The following is a 24,475-nucleotide window of genomic DNA, read 5'->3' as shown; positions in this document are numbered from 1 at the left end:
GGCATGGCATTGTACATTTTAGCAGGAATTAAAATCCAGTTCATTAACATGTAATACAACATAAAACCACTGCCTGTATTGTAAACACAGAAAGATAAAGCATCGCATTGCTTTGGTCCAGTGAACAACCCCGGTTATCCTTCATAGGAATGTGGGACTTTTAAAGATGGCTTTAGAGTGGACAGGAGACAGGGGACTATGTCAGGATGAGTCGACTCGGATACTTTGTGTCCAAAGTGCAGCTACAGAAAGTCATCGTAGAGGGACTTTCTTGATTGTATAAAAGCTAAAAGCAAACAAATTTGAATTCATATCTTGTTTTGTACATTTAAAATTAAAAATTAAATACACTAAAAATGGAAAAAATAATGTATTTTGATGTTTAACAAATCCACAGTAAATCCGGCTATTATAAACAATGAATAAGTAGAAATATTTATTTAACACTTTACATTTATTATTACATTATTCCCTATTATTTTACGTCTCATCCCGTTTAATTTAACACAGGCATGCACATTGCCATACAGTACCATTTGCCCAAGATACAAAACACGGGAAAAAAAGTTATCAAAGAAAAAGGTGCGGCACAACTAAAGTTCTAACACAAGCCCGTTGGCAACATCGTCGGAATTTTACACGTATTCTTCAGAATTAGTTTTTCCACTAAATAAATGCTATGTGCCGGTGATGCAGTTGAGCACTCTGTTTATCGTGTGCGGAAAACAAGTATTAACACAAAAAAGGACAATAAATCTCAATGTTGGGTGTCAAATACTTATAAACTTGGCCATCTACCAAACGTTGTAGTTATTTGTTCATCTCACTGGTTTCTAAAAACTCACTGAATATTCTCCGCTCCCCACCAGAAGGCATTCCTTTTCTACATTGTTTATTTGTTTCCTGCATTATTATTATTCCTACAAAAAGGTGTCAAAATGCAAATGCAGCAATATCATTTTGTTCCTGATATTATGCTTTATTAACTTTTCAATATTAGCTGTGCATTTATTTGCCTTTCTGTGTTCTGTGTGCAGTTTTTTAAGGCAATAATATAAAGAGAAAGGTTTTCTAAAAATAATGACTCAGAATGAACTGAATGCAAAATAATGCATTTGGGAAGTAATTTGAAATCAAGACATATAGAAGCCTTCTATTAATGCTCACTCTATCATGAATTTTGAGTAATACTTTTGGCATTGCCCTTTTGAATATATATAGTTTTTTTTGTTTCCCCTGCTTTTAAAATTATTTTAGGCAATTGCTGAATAGGGATTAAAAATGTAAGCTGCACTATGTGCACACACAAAAAAAATCTCACGGCAACTTGTGTCCATTAACTTGGAACGTTGATTTGATTTCAAATAAAGTGCAGTTGCGTTTTTGCAAACATTAGCACATCTCGTCGTCTTGCGATCGGCAATAAATGCAATATGGCTAAGCATACACGACTGCATACATTATATAGTAAGCATATATTTATATATATACACACGTTTATACAAAGGGTGAATATTGAAAGTACATAGAGAGCAAAACATGTCATGCCATTATTGAGCGTACTCCTCTACATCATTAGAACATGGTGCAGTTTCAATACGACTACTACAAGTGGAACTAATAAAAACGACTAAGCTCTCACCATATCATCACCCACCGATTTGGGCGGTGCTCGAGCCTGCGTTCCCCCCTTTTCCCACTTTTATTCACCGCGGGGCTCGGTATAGCTGTAAACTCACTAACTGCCCTGCCACAGACGATAAAACATTACAGGCACAACCAGCGTGCACGCAAAAAAAATCAACAAGATAGCGTGAGGGAGGTATCGAATGCTCATGGTTACTGCAAAACAATGATAAGTACACAGTCAAAAAAGCATACACATTTTGAAGGAGTACACACAGATAAAAACTCTTCAGAAAGGTATTGAAAAAACAAACTCAGACTCGGGATTCACAGTGGAACAGGCCGATAAACAACACGTGTAAACAAAAGCGAAAACAATGATGTACGCAGCAGAAAAGTGTGCTCAAGAGAGATGAAGGTTAACGGTATTGTGTCGGCCGCTGTGCTCTGCCAGGGGGTTATGGGCAACATCTGAGACCACAGCCAGCGAGGGGATTCGAGGGCAGCGGAGTGACGCCGGCATCGATGCCCCCCAGTAGATACATCGAGTATATTTATAGAATATGGAGGCAACTAACAATTCTTTGAAGAGCGATTGCTTCCCACACGCGGGACATTCTATCTAATGTGGCGTCGAAAAATTAGGACAAGACCAATGTTTCGCTGCTCTAATGAATGTCATGTGATACAGATCTCCGTAGGCAGCGCTGACTGGTGGAAATTACCTACACCTATGACGGGGACCAATTTCTCCCAATGGAAATCACCATTTACTTATCAGTATTCTCCAAAATAATGCTTGCTACAAAGATGCACGTGTCTCAGCAATAACAACTGTGAGCAGCCGGTGGGAATTAAACGTGGAATATTCAAAAAGAAAAGTAAAATTGTTTTTTAAGTGTCACATTTACTGATACTAAACATATTTAAATAACTCGCATTTGCCTGTAACACTGCATCAAAAAGTATATAATAGCCAACGTTTCGTAAAATGGCCCTTATTCATAGGCACTGAAGGCAGAAACGTAGAGTCAATAACAGATATTAAGCAAGCAAAACTTCAGTGATGATATCTATTCTCGTTCAGAACTAGAATGATGCATGCGGTTTGTATTGTTTCTTTTTTTACGACGTACAGTATTTAGTTTATAACTGTTTAATAGAAATGTACGTTATTACATTTACCATTAGGTTTTTCTTTCCCACTCTCAATTGCATATTTTTCAATGAGGCTACTATGCGTCCTGTACAATCGTACAGGGACAAGCCAAGTGGTGGTGGGGGGTCAGGCAGTGTGGGAGGCACACTGGTCCAACCTCAACAGCTGGAACGGCCATCATTAAGAAATCTGACAAACAGCTACACTGGGTCATGTTTCAGCCTTGCCAGGAATTTGGTGGCAGGTGCAGAGGCTGCTGCGGTGGCCCCACCCCTCCCCACCACCTCTTCACCTTCGAGTCCTGTTTGGGGACTAAGTTACAATGCAGAAACGAGGGGGGGGTTGTGGGGGGGTAAAATAAAAAAACCCAGAAAACAACGCGATCTAAACCAAAAATCTTTATTTTGACCAATACAACTCTGCTGCCGAATCAAAGTGGCACCGATGGGAAAATAAAGCTGCCTTTCAATCGCATTTTGTTGCCGTGCTGGTTATCTCTTGTCTGAACCCAGTGCCAAATTAACAGGGTTTTTTTTATTCTGAACTCCAAAAAGGCCTTGGGAATATGATCTTGGAGGGGTCTGAAAGGGACCGTTGTTATATAGCCTTGGCCAATAGCATACCCTGGCGATCAAGTTTCCACAACTCTTTGCCAAGCGACATTAGCCTGATTCAACCCAGCTGTGCTCCAGTGGCGACCAGGCCAAAACCATGGGAAGGCAGAGGAATGCACGCTGCCTTTCCTTTCTTTCCTCCCATTCCATGAAGGCGCGCGCACACACACACAGACATCTGGCACTCACTCTGGGGCCTAACGCAGCCGCCGCGGCTCTCCTTTACGGCTGAGCCTGTCGCTCCCCGCCGCCCCCCCCCCCCGCGGTGGCATTTTCTCCAGAAGGTGAGGGAAAGCAAAGTGTAGCGAAGCAAACAGGAGGGCAAAGACTGCAAACGGTTGGACGGACGGAGAGCGTGTGCGAGCGCATGCGAGAGCTCGCTTGCCGTAACCGCTGCTGCCAGATACCAGGCTGCTGCTGCTGCCACTCGGGGCCCCCCGAATGCGTGAGTTTAAAAGCACAGCGCCGGTTTTCCCTGCCAGTCCGCAGGCTTCAGGGGCACTCACACAATTAGCATCTAATGTGAATGCTGGCATTTCAACAGAAACGGCGCCAATCACTTACACGAGTCAATGCTCACTTATCAAGTAAATTGAATAGACCTCCCGAGGTATATTTCTTAACGGAAAAACCCAACTGGCAACTCCTGCTACGTGTTGCCGATGAATGCACAATGAATGGTCACAAAGGTAAAATATAACGACTGGGGAAATACTCGTGTTCAGAGGTTATTAACTAACAGGGTAAAAAAAGATGTTTGTATAATTGAACAATTGTGCATGTGAAGAAAAAAGCACATACACCCACATATATCGGAAATGGCTGATGGTCTAAAAATGTACACATTTGGGGTCTCTGTCAACAAATGTACTGTAATTGTTAAACAGACAAATAAACACACACATCCTTGTTTAAAAAATAAAGATGTTCCCTTCCAAAGTCTTTGTGAACACAATTTTGGAATTCACTTGGATATGAAGTGCCCCCAAGTGTCAGAGAAACTATGGCATGAATCTTAGTGGCAACCACACTTCCCAAAGGCAGATGTGTCTGCAGCAGTGCACACTCTTCTTCAAAGCTGGATGCAAAATCAATTCCGTTATATAATGAAAACATACATGTCCTATGCGGATTCCCGAGGAGCTTTAATCCTGCTGTGTAATTGCGGAACAGCTTAACTTCCTGGACCTTATTTGCAAGCAAACGCCACGACAAAAAATCCTTTTCTCACAGTCGTCGTCGTCGTCGAAGCCACGCGAACGCCCGGAGCTCTCACCATGGCGGAGTGCCGACTTGCGGACAAGCCACCCGTGCCGTAGTTGGCAGCGAGGCCCCCGATGGCGCCGTTGTGTGAGGGCCCCAGGAGGCTGTGCATGTCCCCGCCGTGGCCGCCGGGCATGCTTGTGGAGGGCCCGACGGCGTGGTTCCGCAGGATGTGGATGGCGTCGTCGAGTCGGTCGAGCCGGTCCTCCATCCGACTCTGCCGGTTGCAAGCAAACAAAAAACGACGGAAGACACCCAAACGCCTCCAATTAGTGCGGCCTGGCTACGTACGCTTCGAACGAAGCTCGACGTGCCGTACATACAAACAGAAGACGCTGTTGGTCAGATGGCGCGACTGAGCTCAACGCAGTTGATGCCACAGTTGTTGTGAACCTGGCAACGCAGGACGTATCCTGGAAACCAGGTGCACAACTCCAGAGCGAGCGTTCGTGGCCATGTGGCTCAGTTAACCACAGGTACAAAAAAATTTTTTCCCAATGTTATATGGACATTAAAAAATATATCAAGATGTTACATCGAAAAAGATCCAAGATGTATGTGGAATAAGGTTCATGTCTTATCAGATTGTAAAATTGACATATATGAAGCAATATTAAATTAAATATCGCACATCGGAAGTTTAAACAAAGTGTAGATAGCAATAAAAAATACACACAAAAGTTAAACATTTATTTTATTATCTGGAAAATTATGCTCTTCCATATGTTCAACCTTACTGATATTTAAAATGTTGGGGCAATGTTGCCATTATTTTAAGGATTAACAAATGAAAACAATTACATATATTTGCATCCAAGAATGTGGCACCATCCAACACACATTTAAAATGTTATCCCAAATTTGTTGCAATATTCATACAATCTGCACATTTAGCAAAGAAAAGCAATAAAATTATATATTCTGCAGTGTGAAAGAACAAAAGTGTTTATGCGAATTAAACAGACATATCAGTCCACTGATGGAATAGCGTAAAATCAGCACTATTATCTATGCCTTCAAAATGGCACAACCAGGAAATAATGAATTGCCGTCACGACAACGTTGGTTAGTTTTGCTAGCGTAAGCCTTCATGCTCAAAGCTGAAATGATAAGACGTCCCCACAAATGGATTTATTTACCAATGGGCAAAAAAATGCAGCCATTCAAGGATTAGGAATTATATTAAACAAACAAAAATGCCACCTCCAGGACTCGCGGGCATTTCCCCACAACAATCAACAAGTGCGAGTATGACACGCTGACCAATTTATCCGGAAAAAGGGGAATGCACGTCGATGAAGAAGTTCATCTTTCAATGGGCCGTTTGTAACTCACAAAGGCTGGCACTGCCATTACCCCCCCCCTCCCCTATATACCACGCTGTATTAGGAGGGGGTGTTTTATTACAGGCCACCATGAGGTAGTTCAGAACATTTTTGCTGGGATGAAGCCAAATGTACATTGAGCCAAAATTTATTTTCAAGAGACTGCGTTTCAGGTCATGGTGCTTTTGCACATGATGGGGTAAAACGATGAGCAGAATAACGTGCCGTTTGATATGATATGCACACACCAACCAAAGCGAATGAAATAAAGTGATAGGTCTTACATTTGGCTATTTTTATAAAATATCTTTAAATGCTTATGCTTTGCTACAAAATGATGTATGGCATTTCTTCTGTCTGCCAAATTGACGTATTACAATGTTTTCTAAAACCTGTTAATAGCTGCACTGGCAACATCGCGCTGCAGATGCCATATTTTTACATCAGTCCTTGGCTGGATAAACACAATTAAATCCTGAAATATTATCCACGGCATTACATAATGTTCCCAAAACGCATAAACAAAGCATAGAGAAAAGCCTGACGAATCACGTCTCTCGGTATATTGTTAATAAGGTTTCAAACAACCGATACCGGAAAAAAAAGTGTGAGCCCTCTCGTGCTCCCTGGGACTTTTTATTATTATTAAGTTGCAAAAGTCCTGTGCAGAGCAGAAGACAGGGTGAGTACCTCGCAGACATCCTTTAGGAAAGACATGGCATCCTGCAAGTGCTCATGAAGTTGCTGCTCCACGCGACTTTTCTGAAAGCCCAGAGAGGGATAAGAGGACGGCCGGGGTAGCAGGCATTAGTGGAAGCAAAAGCAAGCAAGCACGCGCGCACACACACTAAAAATGGGACAAAAGCGGCCAACGAGGAGATACTCTGTGAAGGGTTTCATCTCCAAGTCAGGTTTAGTGCCGTGCAAACAGTGATGGTGAAGCAGGCGGCAAAGCGGCGGCGGCGGCAGCACCAGCAGCATTTGATGTAAGCCAGAAGGGCTGACGGGCAGCAAGAATGTCTGACTCGAGAGTTTCAGCAAGCAGAGAGAATTAAGACCATGCGGCCCCGCGAACGTGCTGTGAGAGTTACGCAAAAGGCTTGCACACACAATAACAACCCAATGGTCATATTTTGTGAAAAAGCAAAACTTGGACAGACCAACTTTTTTTTTTACAAAACATGATTCATCTGACAACTTTTCCTCTGAGCTGCTAATAACCATGTATTAGAGAAGTAATGGAACACTAGTTACATATTCGCCTCTGGAGCATCCTCAAAGCAAAAACTGCATGCTTTGCAATCGGGCTCAAGTTTTCTTTCTCATCTTACGTCAATTGTCAAGGGCGCGTGTGTGTGGGCTGATCACAGTCCGTGGATGTGCGTAGTCAAACCAGTGCCCTGTGTGGCCTCACCAGCGAGTGCAAGGAGCTCTCGTAGTTGGGAGATGAAGGCGCCTGCGCCGCGGTCCGTGACCACTGTGCCGCACCTGCAAAGCCAAAGCAGCAATTAGAGAAAACTTCAAAGGGGGGTTGCAGATAAACACACGCGCGCGCGTGTGCGTGCGGCATTCACTAAATTACAGCACTTGGAAGGAGAGGCAGCGGTAGAAATATTTCAGCGTGTGTGTACTTGGCATATGAACGGCTCTTGATAATAATAATATCTTCTCTTTCTCTTTGCCTCCCACCTGACTCGAGTCCAGAAGTCAGTAAGGGCACAGTAATGAGGCGGCTTCCTTATGAACGTGAAATGGAAAATACAAGGAGAATCTAAGAGGCTCAACATTTCCACGTTTTATTATGTCCTGAGAAAATCTCATTGGCTTGAATGTTTTACCGAGTATATATTTGAAACCAAACGCCCTGAACTCTAATGAGAGCAACATTTTATAAATTGATTTGTTGTATTAAAAATGTACATGTTAAAGTGCTTTCATGCTCAAACAAGTTTGAGGTACCAATCATCATCTATATATAGCCCTGGGACAACAGTGGAAACTTTACATTCCTTATTTTAATACTTTTGAGTCGTATGTTTTTTGGTAACAGGTTCACAAGACCCCTGTACAAAATAAAAAAAAGTTAATTAATTCCTGAATCAAAATGTCATCAAAATGCAACTATTCATTGAATTGCCATCGGGAGGGGGTGATGTTGAGCAGGATCACACATTTATTATTCACTTATAATAAATATGAGCATGGCTTGCCTTTAAAGTAAAATGCAGACACCTAAAATTGCTCATTACACCAAATTCGTGGGAACACTCCGATATCACTACAATTTCCCCTGCGATTCGTACTAACTAGACAAAAAATGGCTTTATAATGCAAGTAATTCAATTACTGAAAATAAAGCACACCAGATTAGGAATTCACGCATACACCGCATTTTACTTTACACCGAAACAAATGATCACACACGCACAACGATGATACGTTTACTCATTCAGACGATCGCCAACATTAGCAAATTACGGAAAGTGTACGCTTTCCACGATTTAAACTTACATCTCCGCGAGAGCAACAGCGCTCAAATGTGGTATTCCGTGAGCGGCTGCTCAGTGGGGGCCTAACAGAGGACCCACTGGGCCCTGCGAATGGTGCTTTGTCAGCATTTCAGAAGCCCAGGGGTTACTTCCCAGTGACACGTCTGGGTGACGCCCCGTCACTCGTCAAGGGCCACAAATGGAGGGCCCTCCTTCGTCCTTTTGTTGGGCCCGAACAGGAGACTCCATAAAACAAACGTCTGTACCCCCACACACACAAACCCTCCGTGCCCCCTGCCCTCATCCTTCTCTTCTATTCAGCAAACCGCCCCCCACCCTCCCCCCAAAACATTAGCATCACAAAAAGGCAGACATGCCAAGCTGGATGATGGCAAAATTTTTCAACAATCCCTGGGGCGTAACCATTTTACTCTGCATAATGTCTGAGCTTTCAGCAAAAACAACTCCTCTTTCTCTAACAGCTGACCGACAGAGTCAAAGGCCAGAGTAGATGTTACAAAAGTGCCTTATTGTAGTGTATTTTACTGGTACCTAAAGTTGTTCCCGAAGAAAGCTTTAAAGCTAAAAAATATATATACATACTTACACGACATATGCATAATGCATGTTTCAAAATAAATCTTGCTTTATTGCTAAATAACTGTCAAACTATGAAAATGTATTTCGTCGCTGATAAATTTACAATTAATGTGGTTCGGGAAAATTTCCAGCCAAAGATTTACGGCCATTGTAAATAAAATTAAAATTAAATCGGCAGATGATTTGCAGAAAAATTACTGAAAATAGCAAAGAGGCTGCCCATCACTTCTGCCTATTGCAACCGTTCCTAACTATGACGGGGGGCTCAGTGCCCCGAAGCGATTGTGTTCAATTTTTTTTTCTTGGGTGGACAAAATATTTATCATGAAGATAAAACTGTTGAAAGGGACAATGAACTAATCTTACACGAGGGAAATTCTCAAGTTTCATATCAAAGCATATAATTTATTACAATAAATTATGTTAGAAATACGCTGACAAACAAATAAGCATGCACCTCCGATTAGCACAGTTGGCTACGTACGGTGCGAAAGAAGTTCAACATACATACACATATCTGAGGTGACAACGCAGCATGCCGAAAACCTTTGCGAATGTTCATTGTGGTGGCAACACTGCTAGACTCTTGTGCTGAGGAGGGCGAGGGTTGTTGGATCCAGTACATGTGTAAACTCCCAAATCTGCTGGACTACGAAGCGGCTATGAAATATCGGTACAGCAAGTGGGATCAAGACCCCACCTGTGTGGCCCTTTGAGTGTTCTTCCACATGAAAAACATTCCATTCCCAATACAGGGCGATTCAGGAAGAGTTGAACACTCAAGCGAGGCTTTTCTAGACGATAAAAGAAGCCTCAATTACAGTAAATCATCATTGCTTCAATAATACCCTCATTTATTGGAAAGCTATTAATTGGAAATTTGTTTTTCTTATTGTTGAGAAATAAAAACATTTGCAAAATGTCAGAAAGAATCCTATATACAAAAGCTATACACACAACTGCAAATTTGTCAACGTGCACCTTGATTTTTCCACTTTGAGCAGGCGTAACAGAAAGAGGTTAAAGATGGTTTGTTTGTATTAATGTTTGTTTAGATTTGCATGACCGGCATTGTGAAGGATTGACGGGAAAATCGGTGTGTTTTCACACGCACACCATTCTATTTCAGATGTATCAAGCAAATGTTTATTTACCTCTTGTTTAAATATGCCAATTCGATTTCCATCCATCACTTATCATTTAGATCTGTCCCTTTATCGTTCATTAGTCTGTGAAACCATAAAAATCTCCCCATTCAATGTTTAACCCATCAGTGAAGGAATTTGTTCATCTCCAAACAATGTAATTACCAAATGGGTACACTTTATGAAAAGCATTGGATGGGGGTCATCACATCCATATCTTACCTGTGAGTGGTGGGGGAGAGCCGACTGGTGTGGAGGGGTTGGATGGAAAGCTGTTGCTGGTGTGATCTGGCGAATAAATCTGCAAATGAAAATGCACATGCTTTATTAAAATAAATCAACCAGGCAGAGAGAAATGACCTTGTCCTGCCCTTTAAGCAAAAGTGAAGCAATAACTGCCTTTGCTCATCCAGAAATAATGTTGCAACCTTATCGCATTATCCCCTAAACTGATCTATAAGGATAATTGCTTCTTGCAGTGACGGGTTTCCGTTAGGCAAAATGAGCCAATGACCCTGAAATGTGGCAGTAAATGACACTATTACAGGCCTGCATTAGGACAATGCATTAAGGAAATGAGAGGGAGCAGAACTCTTAATGATACTACGAGAATGCCTCCGGGCAACAAAACATCACTTTGGCCTAATGCGAGGGACCTGGTTTGTGTGCGGATCAATGCCTGCCCGAGCGCGCGGCTGGGACGAGAGCTGCACACACACAGAGCCCCACACTCGGGTGAAGAAGCCACGCTGGGTAGAACATATAATGTGATATACAAAAACAAACATAACCCGTATAGCCTTAACAGACTGTTGGGGCAAGCCAGCACTTATGAAGGCCGGCACGGCACACGAAGAGGGGTGGGGTCGCCAACACCACGCACGGCCACCTTTGTCTCCCCAATGGCGATGTTTACACAACGCACCAGGTAATCATTTGAGGCCGAGTCGACCTAGGGGAGGCCCAAGACCACTTAAGATAATTGTCACTGGTGTTAGCCGTGAGAGCGGGAATCAAGCTCGGATCGACAGGTTCGCTGCGCAGTGCACTAACCACTATACCACCGCTCTCCAATAACAAACACACGCGCACACGTCCAACTGTGCACTGTGCTGTGGGCAAATATTGGAAGGTGACACTAATATGCAAGGCAGTCCAATGTGGACACTACAACCGCATGTCCATTGCAGAACAGACACCACTGAAAATTATTGGATCTTAACTTCGATTCTTCACAATTTTCTACAAAGGGCTGTAACCAAATCCTCTAATTACAGCATTCTGCATTGTTTCTGAGCATAGCAATAGATGACAACACACACGAGCGATCAAATATTCGTTTTTGAGAATTTTCCAGGGCATAGACCCTGGCAGTGCTATGGCAGCAAGAAGCACAAGGCCAGCTGTGCTATGGTTGCAGAATCTGGCTGAAGGATGCAATGGTGAGGTGTGTTAGCATTAACAGCAGCAGCTCGTATGGCCTGTTGACCTAAGATTTGAAATACATACCCATGTGTCTGTATAAAAGACAGGACGGTAGCCACACTTTCCTATTAAGGCTGACGGTTCAGCAATGTCCAAACCCCAAAGCCAATGTCTGTGGGATAGTTGTCTTCTTAATGGATTTAGTGCAGACACATACACAGGTGTAAGCAATTGTGACCGACGGATCGGAGCATGACTGTTCGGCTCTGTCCATGAGCGGGGGGATTGCACCGTGATGTATTTTGAACTTCTTTCGCACCGTACGTGGCCAACCATGCTCATCCAAGCTGCCATAATATCATCAGTCATGCTGGCAGAATCGCCGCCACCATTTCTGCCCCGCACCTAACTTGCATTTGATGAATGAACTTGCACTCGACCAATGTTGCAGTGTCGAAAGGCACTTTCGCACAGCTCAGGCATAGAGAAAAAAAAACCCCATTGGTGAAACGTTTTCCATCTGCCACAATCTTCCACCACTGTGATATCTGCCTGCTATGTAAATTGAGACCTGGACGTTAAAACAACTCAGATGACAGGTCTTAAAAGTTGTAGACAAGTTATACTTTTTTCAGAGGCCATTATTCACAGCTTTTTCACACAAAAAAGCTGTCAACTACTTTATGGCAAAAAATAAATAATCACGCGATAACTTTAAAGCACACCAACGTTTATAATGGTTGGTGCAATCGTGAACTTTTGCAATGACAAAACAAAGAAAGAATTAAAAAAATTATAAACAAAAAATCGTCATCCTGTTGACTTCCACTGGCCTGCTGTTTACCCAATTTGGATGCAGGTCTTGACATTTAACATCTGTAATGGTGTGGACAGATTCATGAAGCTAACAGACCTGTGGTTATTAAAAAACAACCATTACAGTCCTTTTCCTGGGTTGCTCATTGATGTTCAGCACAAACCTATCATTACCTTATTTTAACTTGATTTCAAAATGTACGTGATACGTATGTGACATGATCTGGCTCAACATCAATAAGAATGGAGCTGCAGTAACTTAAAATAAAAGTACGCTCATCTTGTTCCCCCTCCCCGGTTAATAAACAGGTAAAAGCAATGTACAGTACATATCGTAAACAAATATCTCCATTTTGTAAAAACTAAAAGTTTACAGAAAGTTGTTTAACAAGAAAAACAAATGAAAATACACATTAAAATCGTTGATAAACGTGTCGAGACGAGCGAATTTGACTGCAAAGCGCGTAGGCATGTGCCATACGCTTCTTTTTAAATATAAAAAACAAATCTTCAGATAATTTTCATTGGGCTCTGAAATAATAATCGGCAAACTGAAATGCTCAGTTGAGAAACAAAGGGCCTTCAAATTCCCGTACTTCTTCAAATAAATGCATGGAAGCCACTAACTGCGGTAATTCAAGGGGCCTGTAAGTTGGGGGGGGGGGGCGGCGGTGCTGGGGAAACGCGATGACAATTTTGTGTGGGGGGGGGGGTCAGTCGGAAGGGTGGAAGAGGTGGGGGAGGATATAAAGGACACGGGTGAAGGGAAAGGGAGTGTAAGGAGCAGGGGAGTTGTGAGCAAAAGGGCTCCGACAAGAGGAAGTGGGGGGGGGAAGAGACGCCAAGCCGAGGCAGGAGGTGGGGCAATATAATGCGCATCACCCCTCCCCGCCGCCCCCCCCCCAAAACTCACCGCCCCACATTTTTGCGGGAGCAGATGGGGAGCTTCACTGCAGGCCCCGTCACAGATGATTAATGAGGCTACCTTAAAAAAAAGCGCCGCCAGACCTGGCGACAGTCACACAAGCCTGCCTGCCACGTCGCTGCAGTCCTTCCACTGTGCGCCTCCATGGAAACGTGCATCCAACAAATTTGTTAGTGCCAACCAACAAAACACATTTAATTTAGGCATTTGAGTAAATATTCCGCCACACCACCCCCTGACTAACCCCCACCCCCGCCCTCTCCAGACTGCCCCCACCCCTTCCTTTTTAGATCCTTTCAGGCACACCCCAATCGTCATGTGCAGCCAATGTGGGAAAACATTTATGGATCCTAAAATTAAAGAAAATGCCATCGCTGTGGAAATCCTAGTCAGAAAATATTTTACGACACTAAAACACACACGAATAAAATGTTTAAGATGAACATCAAACGTACTGCTGTGTGTCCTTTGAAGGAAATTCGTCATGTGCGCCAGACAGGAATCTCATTAAACTAAACTTGAAAATGTTTTCCAGTAATCGTAATACTAAGTAAAAAAAATACAGTATCATATTATAACAATGTGCAATGTGAGCATTTATTTTATTAAAGAGAAAGAGTAATTCACACAAATACAACTTCTAAGGGCAGACTTCAAGCATTCAACATCAACAGCACACATCTTTTCAGGTTTGTCTAATGTTCAAATAATCAAAACAATATGATAGGGTAGGCTGCTTTACATTATGAAGCTGTTTTATCTGAACTCAAAAAGCGCTGGGACATATTAACTTAAATTTGAACTGGTTGATGCCTTCAATCAACTGCAGCTGGATTCGCACAAAGTTCTTGGCACTATGAGCCGTAATGGTAAATCTCACATTATGATGAATGAACAGCGACGTGCCATTGTGCTTTATATCTACGGAACAAAACAGATTTATTCATTTAAATTTTAATTGGCCTGTTTAAATGATTTAATACCATTAATTGTGTAAATGTCTCTACTTCCCTCCTCTCCCAGCTTTTGAAACAGCCACAGACGCAATCATTTTTAATAACAGAGCAGAGGGCCATGAGATCATGTGTGTGTGTTGACAGAATTGGGTTTCAGGTTGCAGAACATCTCCCACCGCTTAAAACTGTCCAACAATTCAGACGCAGAACTGCGCAATGCCATTTCCATTGAGAAAGTCCCATTCGTAGCGTAAACAAAATCCTCATTAGGTTGAATTTAACTGGTCTTTTTTTACATTTTTCAAACGCCATGCGGCATTTCTGAGGCTATGCGAACCCCCTGCCCCAAAACGAAGAGATGGAAACAAAACAAACTGCGTGAAAAAAAGCTGCCAAAAAGCCATTTTAAGCAACCATTATTTTATGTAATATTTTAGTCAATTTAGTATTTTCAAATGGCCAATCTGATCAATTACCTTCCTCAAACAATCCGTGCCAAAATTACCCACATACATAGACAGGAAGGCAACGTAGTGCTGCAGCCATTGATTCGCAAACTGCAATCGAAGAGGATAACTGAAGTGTTACAAAAGCACAGGAGGATGATCCTATTGGACGGACTGCTCCAGGAGACTTGCTGTTTAACCTGGCCCATGATGAACTGTGAGTACACACCTCTCTTGCTCGGCATATGAAGCTCTAAGGTGACAATGCTCCAGAGACTGGTGAATTGTGTGCATTACAAGGCCACTGGACACCTGGGTCTGCGGGTCATTCTGTGCACTGTGCTCTCTTGGGCGTGGTGGTTCTTTGACAATTGACCAACACATTACACGAGTTATTTGAGACCAATCGGCCATTGTTGGTTTCCATTCATTGATGGGATGTCAATCACATTTTCACGAGTGAGCTGGTTAATGTCCTACCTTTAAACAAAACATTGAATGCATTAGCAAGGCACATTTTGCCTTCTTGCGATATATATATGAAAAAGCATTTCAATGTATGGAACCATCCAAACGAATAGCTCTTCTGCACTATTTGTCACCTGGTATTGAATATCAACGGCCTAATGCAGTTTTAATACTATAACTTCTATCGCTACAAATGGTAAATCATAATACACGCAAAGAACTCATTTGCAAGAAAGATCTGTCCTTGCCCTAATTGGACAAACTTAATGATAGCAGATGATATTCCAGATTTTTGGCCATGGCAGAGGCACGCAATGTTTTAAAATGGACGATTTATTGGATGTAAAATTCTGGATGCAGTCAGAGCATCCCCCATACTGCAAGTCCTGTCTCTTAAAATGAGCTCTCTGTTCCCGGAGCTTCAGACAAAAATAAAAGCACCAATTAAAGCACCCTTGAGGTCAGAGCGTTACCTCTTCATGTGCAATTGCAACGTGTGATCTAAATGCAGCCTCGTCTCTCTACCAATAGGCTACTTTTCATTTGAAGATTTCATTTGAATAATCTGGGAAGGCTCTCAGCATGTGGTCATTAGCAACCTTTCCATTCTGTCTTCAATAGTATGTCCCGATGGCTACAAAGACAACATTCTAAAATAATATAACCAAGGAATATTATTCTAAAATCATTATAAAATGAACATATGTATACAAAGTGCAAGCAATCATCTAACTTGGAAACAATACATTTAATTCCGTACTTTTTAATCATATCAAAGCTGAAGCAATAAATGGGTTAATACCATTATCACCCACTGACTGATAAGCTCTGCCACATCAATGACATACAAAAAAACAACCCGTTTACTCTGCCAAATATGTGTATATAAAGAATAGTCGTTTAGTCTTAATTAATGCACAGTAGACCTGCTTCGTTTTCAATTGTAATCATCTGTCATGCTCTACCTGGGGCTGGATGAAGCTGTCTGATCCATGTTCCTTTTACTCACTCAGTTTAAACCCAAGCAAGCACTTTTCTACACGTCATTGCGTAATGTTTCGGTTTATTCCATTTTCTTTGTCAGTGTTCAAGTTTTTGAACCATGAAGAGGTAAATCTTGACTTAAAGCTTTCGTGACTGCAGGAATTCATAGTCTTTGGGCCTTTCGGTAAAGCCATGTAGATAGAAAAAAGAATAAAAATCATAACAATATCACGACGTTTCGATAGCAACACAAGCAATCGTCATCAGGTGTAAAAAAAAACCGTCGTGATATTATTATTTTTCTATCTACGTGGCTTTATCGAAAGACCCAAAGAACATTAAGAGGTAATTAGCAACGATTTAAAACTTTGTTTTTTGATGCATATTTTATGCTTTTAATTATTCAATTTAATAGCTCAAAAACACTCCAACTTTCTCTCAATCACCTCTATTTCATTATGATCTAAAAAAATTACACCAGATATGCACTCAGTGTTTTCCAGTTGTATCCCTCCAATAATTACGTTTTTTGACCTGTTAAATTATTGGTTGTGTTTCACTGATCCAAACTTTGATGAAGATCTCCAGTCTGACTTGAGCACAAGCCATTCCCGTTGAAATCCATTAACATATTGCAATGCCAATGAAACAGCAACACAACTTCGGATTGTTTCGAGAACCAAATTGGCCCTTCCAGCAGTGGGGGGGGAGAAACCAGAAGATAAAAGCAAACAATGTAAGGCAGGGAAAAGCAAAGACTTTCATGTGATGTGGGAAATGTATGCTAGGTGACGAGTGCGGTTGCCTGGAACCTTAAAATCCTCAGAGGCACTTTGGCTTCATAGGCAAATCTCTGAGACTCAGTTGTGCGGAAAACCCCTGACCTCTGTATTCATTTTTTGACCAAGGCTTACAAAGATCAAAGCTGTGGAGCATCCATTGCATTCCTAGGCGGAAAAGCAAAGCGAAACATTCTTTCTAGTTTTTGACTTAAGACCTAGCCTTTTACATGAATAAGTTAAAATGTTACATTTCTGTGTTAAGTTAAACTATGAACAAAAACTGTCACGAGCTTAGATATGACGTAGGGCGTATGCAATTGAGGAATTGCCTCGGCAAATTACAACATAAAGTACACGTTTGTAATGGTTTCCAAAATGATCGGTCTGTAATCATCCAAAATGAGAATTAGAAATACATACGACACAAATGTCAAAATAATTAAACAGTGGTCTAAAAATCTTGTTATTGTGGACTTCTCAAAATAATTAGTCAACAGAAATATATTCGTATTTAAAAATATACCAGGAGTAACTTAAATCAATACAATTACATTTCTGGAAACATTTATGAATTTAAAAAGATTTTAAAACAAAAAAAATTCACAGCAAAATACGCTAATTGTAGTGAACACTTCACCAAAAAAACTAACTCAACACGCAGAACTCACTGCTAATGGGTCACAGGAAGCTCACATTTTAAAAGTGTTCGCTTGCTTTTCTTCAAACTCTCAGCTCTGCACATTCCTCGGTCCACAAACACCACAAACTCTCCTCTAACCCCCCCCCCCCAAAGCGCCCCCCCCCCTCCCCCAACGGCTGTGCTGAAACATTATTCCATGACAATTATGCAGGTTATTCGGGCAACTTCCAGGCCAACTGGCACTAATATCCAGAGTATGCATCAGCAAAAGGGCAGGAAATGAATTCAGCCTCATCCTGTTTCCATGTGAAAATTCCCATAAAAACCACTTTCCTTTAACAAATACCCAGTCTTCTCTTGTACACAAGCACTTGTCGTGCACCATACGCACATTTGTTTTATTACGGCATTTCTACACATTGCTATGGAATAGTGTAACACGAGTGGAACTCTTAATTGTCATGGTATGTTTGGGCAGAACAATGACAGTGCACCAAAAGCGATGTATTGACAAAGAACCTTTTTGACTTAGATATAATTCTGCGTCAGTAAAGGGAAAGCTAACATTATGTATACTCTTATTGGATAATGCGTACGGTCAGAGTACAGTTTAAATGTACAAGTGCACGTCTGGTGTAGGATCTTTTATCCAGCCATGCTGAAGATACACGCGCACTATTATTAAATACGGCCAAACTCCGACCTGCTCTTCTTATTATCCAACAGCACCAATTCCATTCACAGATCTTCCCTTTCCACACACTTTTTCTGTCGTTGCTTTACCCACATGGATAAGGGTAGTATCCTGAAAGTCGGGACAAGTTTATCCAATTATATTATCGAAGATGAGAAGAGTGGACAAGCTCATCATCATCATGCCCACGCGTCGTCGTGTTTCTGAGCACATCTCTCCGTGTCAGAGGAGACGTTGCCGCTGGTCGTGCCTGCGGTACCCGCTTACTACGATTCGCTGTAAAATGTGCACGCGGTCGCGGCTCGCACAATTAGGAGAACAAATGATCGGGAGTATCCCCAAAGTTTAGCTGTAACTGCATCCTCCTAATATCAATGCTAATCTCTCATTTTAGCTATAGTCAAACAAAGGCGCAGATAACGGGAATAATCCAGAAATGGTAGAAAATTTATCAATCACCACATTGATTCGTGCAAATTTTTGTGCCAAAGGTGAGCATAATACAAGAATAAGTGTGAAACAAAATTCAATGGAAAAAAGTGTTGTACCAAATTGTACAAAAGATCACATGTTTAGCCTTTTAGGCTGTTGAGATAAATGGCAATTTAAGAATTTGTCCAGTATAGCAATATGTTTATGTCCTCTACATTCTGTGTAAGCATACATACAGATGTGCATTCGTCATGAGCTTATTCAGAGATTGCATGCAATATCAAATCAAGGTAAAATAATTACTAAAACATTCCTTTATGCTTTTAGAGAACACAACTCAACTGGGCAAAAAGCATTACACACTATGGGATGTTGATCACAATTAGGTGACATCAACAAGTATATATGACAACATCAGTTATCCAAGTTAATAGCATTGGTACAGGCACATTGCTAGCCATCACAGCCACAATCGTAGGCCAAATAAGCAGTTCATTGTCAATCCCACATGGGCACCAGTGCGCACCTCCGATTAGCACGGTTAGCTAGGTATGGTGCAAAAGAAGTTCAACATACACGCATACACATGCATACACTTGCGAGCATATGCCTGCATGTGCCAGAGCTCACGGTCTTCCAACAATAAACCATTTTAATCTATAGCAAATGCCACATTCTATTCACATTTAATGCCCCAAAACAAATCTGCTTTAAATCACTTTCAAAAATTCACATCATATGACAAAAATGTACTTGGAAGGATGGCAAAGGAGTATGATGGCGAATTGTGCATCTGGTTTAAAACCACGCTGTTAAGCCATGCCATGGGCTGCTAAGATATGGATCCTCAGTATATTTAGTGGAACCTTGCATCAGGCTACTTACTAGAAACAAATTAATAACATTCCTTTCACAATGTTTACAGCTTACAGCAGTTGTTGCAGACAGCGCGAGACACTGGTGAATTCAATACCTCAGTGAGCAAATTCCTATTTGATGTTGATTTGGTTGGTCAAGAAACACCAGTGCCTTTTGAAAAAACAATTCTAAACTAAATTATGTCAGCAGGATAACACGGCATTGGGTGGCTTGCGATCGTGCAAATAACTGGTGAAAGGGCAGAAAGACACGTCTATGTTTTTGTGACAGGTGACACAATTTAATATTTTTTTTGTTGCAGAAAAAAACACATTTCCAGGCATTCTGATGCCATGTATTTTTGAACGCAGAAATGTATCATACCATTGTCGACCACTCGTACAAATTCGAGAGTCTCTTCTGCAATTAAGCGTTAAATTCATGGCTAATCGATGAATGGCAAATTGGAATTTTACCGTAGAAAGGTGTACACACCTCTATATATATATTGACCAACACCACAGATTAGTCTTTGGAGTGCTGACGGAAAAGTCAAAAGCAAGCATTTAAGGAAAATAAGTGAGTCATATATCTAACAAACGTGTCTACTCAGCTCTTCCTACTGTACTATATCTGTTACTAATGTTAGGCCCAGGCAAGTTGTATACCAATAGCTACGAATGCCGAGATTGCCCAGGTCATCAATCGAATTACCGAAATTCCCCAGGTCAGCAATCGAAGTACAGACTTCTTACACCAACACCACTACAGCACTGTGAATCAACATGTGCACGTTGATGCAATGGTTTAGAGGCTAACATAGAGACTGTGAATTTTAGAGAGAATGATTTTGATTCTTGTTCGAGGCCTGATTTTGCGGTGCCCAAATATATATCCCCCAATGTTGTTGCTGGGCTAGCATCTGGCCAATGTAGAAGAGTACCATAAAAAATGTCCTTACAGATATAAAACAAACACAAAATTTAAATATGCACACAGTAAAGCAACCACTTGTTTACATTTCAAAGTGAAAATTAGAGCTTTGCATTTGTAGTAATTTATCTCTACAGTGTAAATTACTTGAAATGTTTAATGAAATTAACAGCCTTCCCACGAGCCCAGGAATGCACACCTGTTGCAGAGAATGTAGACCACACACTCACCCCCCACTGTAACTAAACTCGTGCAACCACAAGCCCCGTAATGCAAAGGAAATGCCTGCAAGCTTCCATCATGGCTAACGAAACAATTCAGCTACCACAGGATTAGCAGCAACCAAAGCTCAGTGTGTGCGCATGTTGTTTTTTTCCTCAAGCTATGTTTCTGTGCTTGCGAGTGTGTGGTGGGCACACATTCGCCGACTGTGAATTCGTGTGCGAGGATATTTGTGTACGCTTGTGCATGTGTTTTCTCGAAGTTGTAAGTGCATGCGTGAACGCGTGTCTTTTTAACGCTTTTACAATTACGGTTGAACGTTTGAATGCATTAACTCGGTCCATCTGCCCGCCTGTAACGCGGGGTTACAATAACGCTCGTGCAGATGATCCAAATGACACAAAAATTGATCTCAGGGACCTACAGAAAACTGAATTGATCAAAGGGTTGTCCAAAACTTGGCGATCAAAACTTGGCGATAAAAACTAGCGCGAACAGGATTCATCTTGGTGGCCAAGGCAATGCCACCATTCGGGGTGACATCTCAAGATGGTGGTCATTAAGCGTGACGTCAACTCTTCGTGCAGCTGGGAAGGTCACATTATCATGGCAACAAAGAGTTTCGTAAACGTTACAGAAACCACGCACATTTTTTTTATTAATGAGGGACACGTTTCCCTCACTTTATGGGCGTTTGCGGTTTATGCAATTTTGGCTGGATGCACTTTGAATTCGCTCATATGCGGCCAGGCGTGGGACATTATTATTTGTCTGTGCACTGCATGCACTACGAGGCAGGCAGCGGTCTATCGTGTGGTGCATTGTGGGTTGGGTGTGCCTGCACTGCCCATGCCATGTGATTTCGCTTTGTGCGCCCCTTTTCTTTTTTGTGAACGCATCTACCGCATAAACTGCTTTTTGTTTAATTTAATCTTGATTTGAAGCATTCGTGACTGCAGGAATCCATACTCTTTGGTTCTTTCGGTAAAGTCACGTAGGTATAAAATCAAATAAATTACGACGTTTCGGGCGCAACACAAGCGTCCATCATCAGGTGGGAAAGCATGGTCTGCTGCTGAGGCAGACTGTATTAAAAGGTTTGAAAAGTTTCATTTATCTTTCCCCCACACCTCCCTTTGCACCATACAGTTGGCTACGTACGGTGCAAAAGAAGTTCAACATAAATACATACACATACGTAAATCGAGTGATACGTGTGCGCCCTGCTTTCACGGACGTGCACAGCAAGCTGGCGCACGAGTTCGCGCGTGTTTAGGGAACTTATGGGAATGGGGACGGAAAGGCTGGGGCAAGGGTGAAAAAGAGGTGGCGGAGAGTCTGGCTAAATGGTGATCAGCTCAGTTCACAAGATTCCCCCCCTGCCTCCCCCCACCCCCCGTGTACTTTCAGGTGGGGGAGGAGGAAAGAGGAAATGAGACAGATTACTTACAGATGCCAAGGCCTTCCCGAGGGCGTCACCCGTTTGAGATCCACCTGCCGCGTTCCCTCTACTCGCTGTTAGACAACAAAGAAACAAAGCGAGCGGCTGTTAGCAACTTCAGTCTCACACCATTAACATGGTCTTGTTTACGAGTGAATGCCTTCACGCACGTGACCGTCGTACACAGTTAGAGCACCAGGTAGGCAAGAAAAATTAATAAAACGCGAGCACGGCGCACGATGACGAAAGCGCCCTTGTGCCAATGTAGAAGGGAGCGGGAAAAAAAATTAAATCCGATTGCACACGCGTTCTTCTCGCTCAAGGAAATTAATGCAATGTGACTTCTTTATTTACACGTAATTACATGCGCCTAAAAAGTTTAATATATTAACTGAACATGATTGAATAATTATTATGAAAACAAAGGTCAGAGAGCTTCAACTGCTAAATCTAGAAAATGTAGACAGCTAGGACAATTTCAAAAAAGTTAATGATTACATAATCAATCAATATAGATAAAATGAGCGTTTTCTTCTCGAAATATAGCAATTACTTTTGCAATAGCAATTAAACGACCGCATACGCAACCAAACCGCTCGCGTGAACCATCATACGCGTTTGAATAATGAATTCAAGAACGATGGCAATCATGCCAGCGAGGACATGCGTTTACTACGTTGGGCCTCTGCGTGTGTGCGCGCATGTGTACGTTCGCGTGCCTACGAACTGGTCTTGAACCGTTTAAAAAAATAAAAAGCTTCTGGGCGAGCGATGCGTGGGTTTACGTTGGAGGGGAAACGTAGCAAATTTCACGCCTCAATTTGTTGTTTGCTCTCCTTTCGCAATGATGACGAAAGCGCCTTGGTGCCAATGTTTTGCGGCTCAAGAATTCTGCGGGCAGCTTGCGGCCAAGTAGAAGCTATACAAAAAGATCAGCACAAGCGTCTCCTCCCCAACCCCACCAGTGGCAGATCAATGCACTCTTTTATCTCGACTTGTTCAGCAGAAAATCTCCACATCACCTCACGACGATAGGACGCATTTGCTGCCTTTTTATCTCCTGTTGTTACGTAACGAGAGCATGTATACGAATTAAGCGCGAGCACTAATTTTCTTTTTGAGTTGCCGATGTCGACGACTACTTTTTTTTCCGGAATAAACGATGGGTTGACTTGGCCGAGTGTGATAAATATGCCATACACAATCACGTATCCATGGGGAAAATTATCCTCTTTTTTTCATAAGTCCACCGAGGCACGAACCCGGGATCACAGATCACATTCTGGCTCAGTACCCTGACACAGCCATCACAGTTGCCTGCAGCTACCCAGCCGCTCTCTGTGCCCTATTCTTTGTAGCATTTGTGTACTTGCCCTTGGACATATGTTCGTATTCCTATGAGAATATCCGCCGAGTACGAGTGCTATGTTTATAGGGGGAACATTGCCGAGATGTAGTGAGTAAGCCAAGGATGACACTAAATAGTCTGCATGATACTGCACACTGGGAATCTATGTCAGGCTCTCACTGTAGTGCTGTATGTGGTATACGACGAGCACATGGCGGTACATTTATGATCACACCGAATAGTGCTGCATAAATTGAGTGTACTTTTCAACATTAAGCAGTGCTGAATCTGGCCATTCAATTTTGTACACGTTAAAGTGTATGCTCTAAATGGCGATTATAATTCATACTGGAGAGTATGTAAACAGAAAGTAGTAAGCGTAACACACAATGTGCAAGCATGCACGTTATTCTCAATAGTGTGCACAATACAGTGCTTGGAAAAAGCTCCGGATTCACTATTACCCATATCAATAGGATTTCTAATATCAGCAATGCTGGTATCAGCCATGCTGGTATCATAGTGCTTTTAGCAGTAGAATTAATAATTATCATTGCCTAGTTATACCACATATTGCCAATGTTGGGCATTAGCTTGTATTAGGTATCAGCTTAGAGCTCGGTTTTGTTTTTGACTGTTTATCCAGGAAAGCCTCACCGAGTTCCAAGACTCATTTTCGGGAGGGTCTTGGATGAGTTTTCAGTCGGGTGCAAAGTTCCAATGCAATCTTAATCGAGTAATTTGCGAGTAAGTCTACGCGCACTGGGACGTTTGGCCAATAACCAGTGAAGTTACATCGTACGATGTTGCCAGGCACTTGCAGGACTGACACGAGGGCTGCAAAAAATGGCGTGCACGCAAGTAAAAAAGATACACAACACACG

The 24,475-nt window shown here is 42.0% G+C and overlaps 1 protein-coding gene across 9 annotated transcripts in view; it reads right to left on the bottom strand.

Moving 5' to 3' along the window:
* Nucleotides 1-24,475, bottom strand: part of LOC144722068 (transcription factor 12-like) — a 176,185-nt gene that overhangs the window by 19,625 nt on the left and 132,085 nt on the right. For 8 of the 9 annotated variants that reach the window (XM_078600174.1, XM_078600172.1, XM_078600168.1 and 5 more), the window contains exons 11-15: nt 22,253-22,317; nt 10,444-10,522; nt 7,402-7,475; nt 6,678-6,749; nt 4,676-4,879 (exon numbers count right to left, since the gene is read on the bottom strand). In XM_078600174.1, coding sequence (XP_078456300.1) covers nt 4,676-4,879; nt 6,678-6,749; nt 7,402-7,475; nt 10,444-10,522; nt 22,253-22,317 — 494 coding nt within the window. The remainder of the gene's footprint in view (nt 1-4,675; nt 4,880-6,677; nt 6,750-7,401; nt 7,476-10,443; nt 10,523-22,252; nt 22,318-24,475) is intronic. The other variant, XM_078600173.1, reaches the window with a different exon arrangement.

The sequence above is a fragment of the Lampetra planeri genome, chromosome 13 (genome assembly GCF_965212315.1).
Source record: "Lampetra planeri chromosome 13, kcLamPlan1.2.h2, whole genome shotgun sequence".
NCBI classification, from domain to species: domain Eukaryota; kingdom Metazoa; phylum Chordata; class Hyperoartia; order Petromyzontiformes; family Petromyzontidae; genus Lampetra; species Lampetra planeri.
Note: the sequence above shows the minus strand (reverse complement) of the source record. Positions and strands in the feature narration are given on the sequence as shown.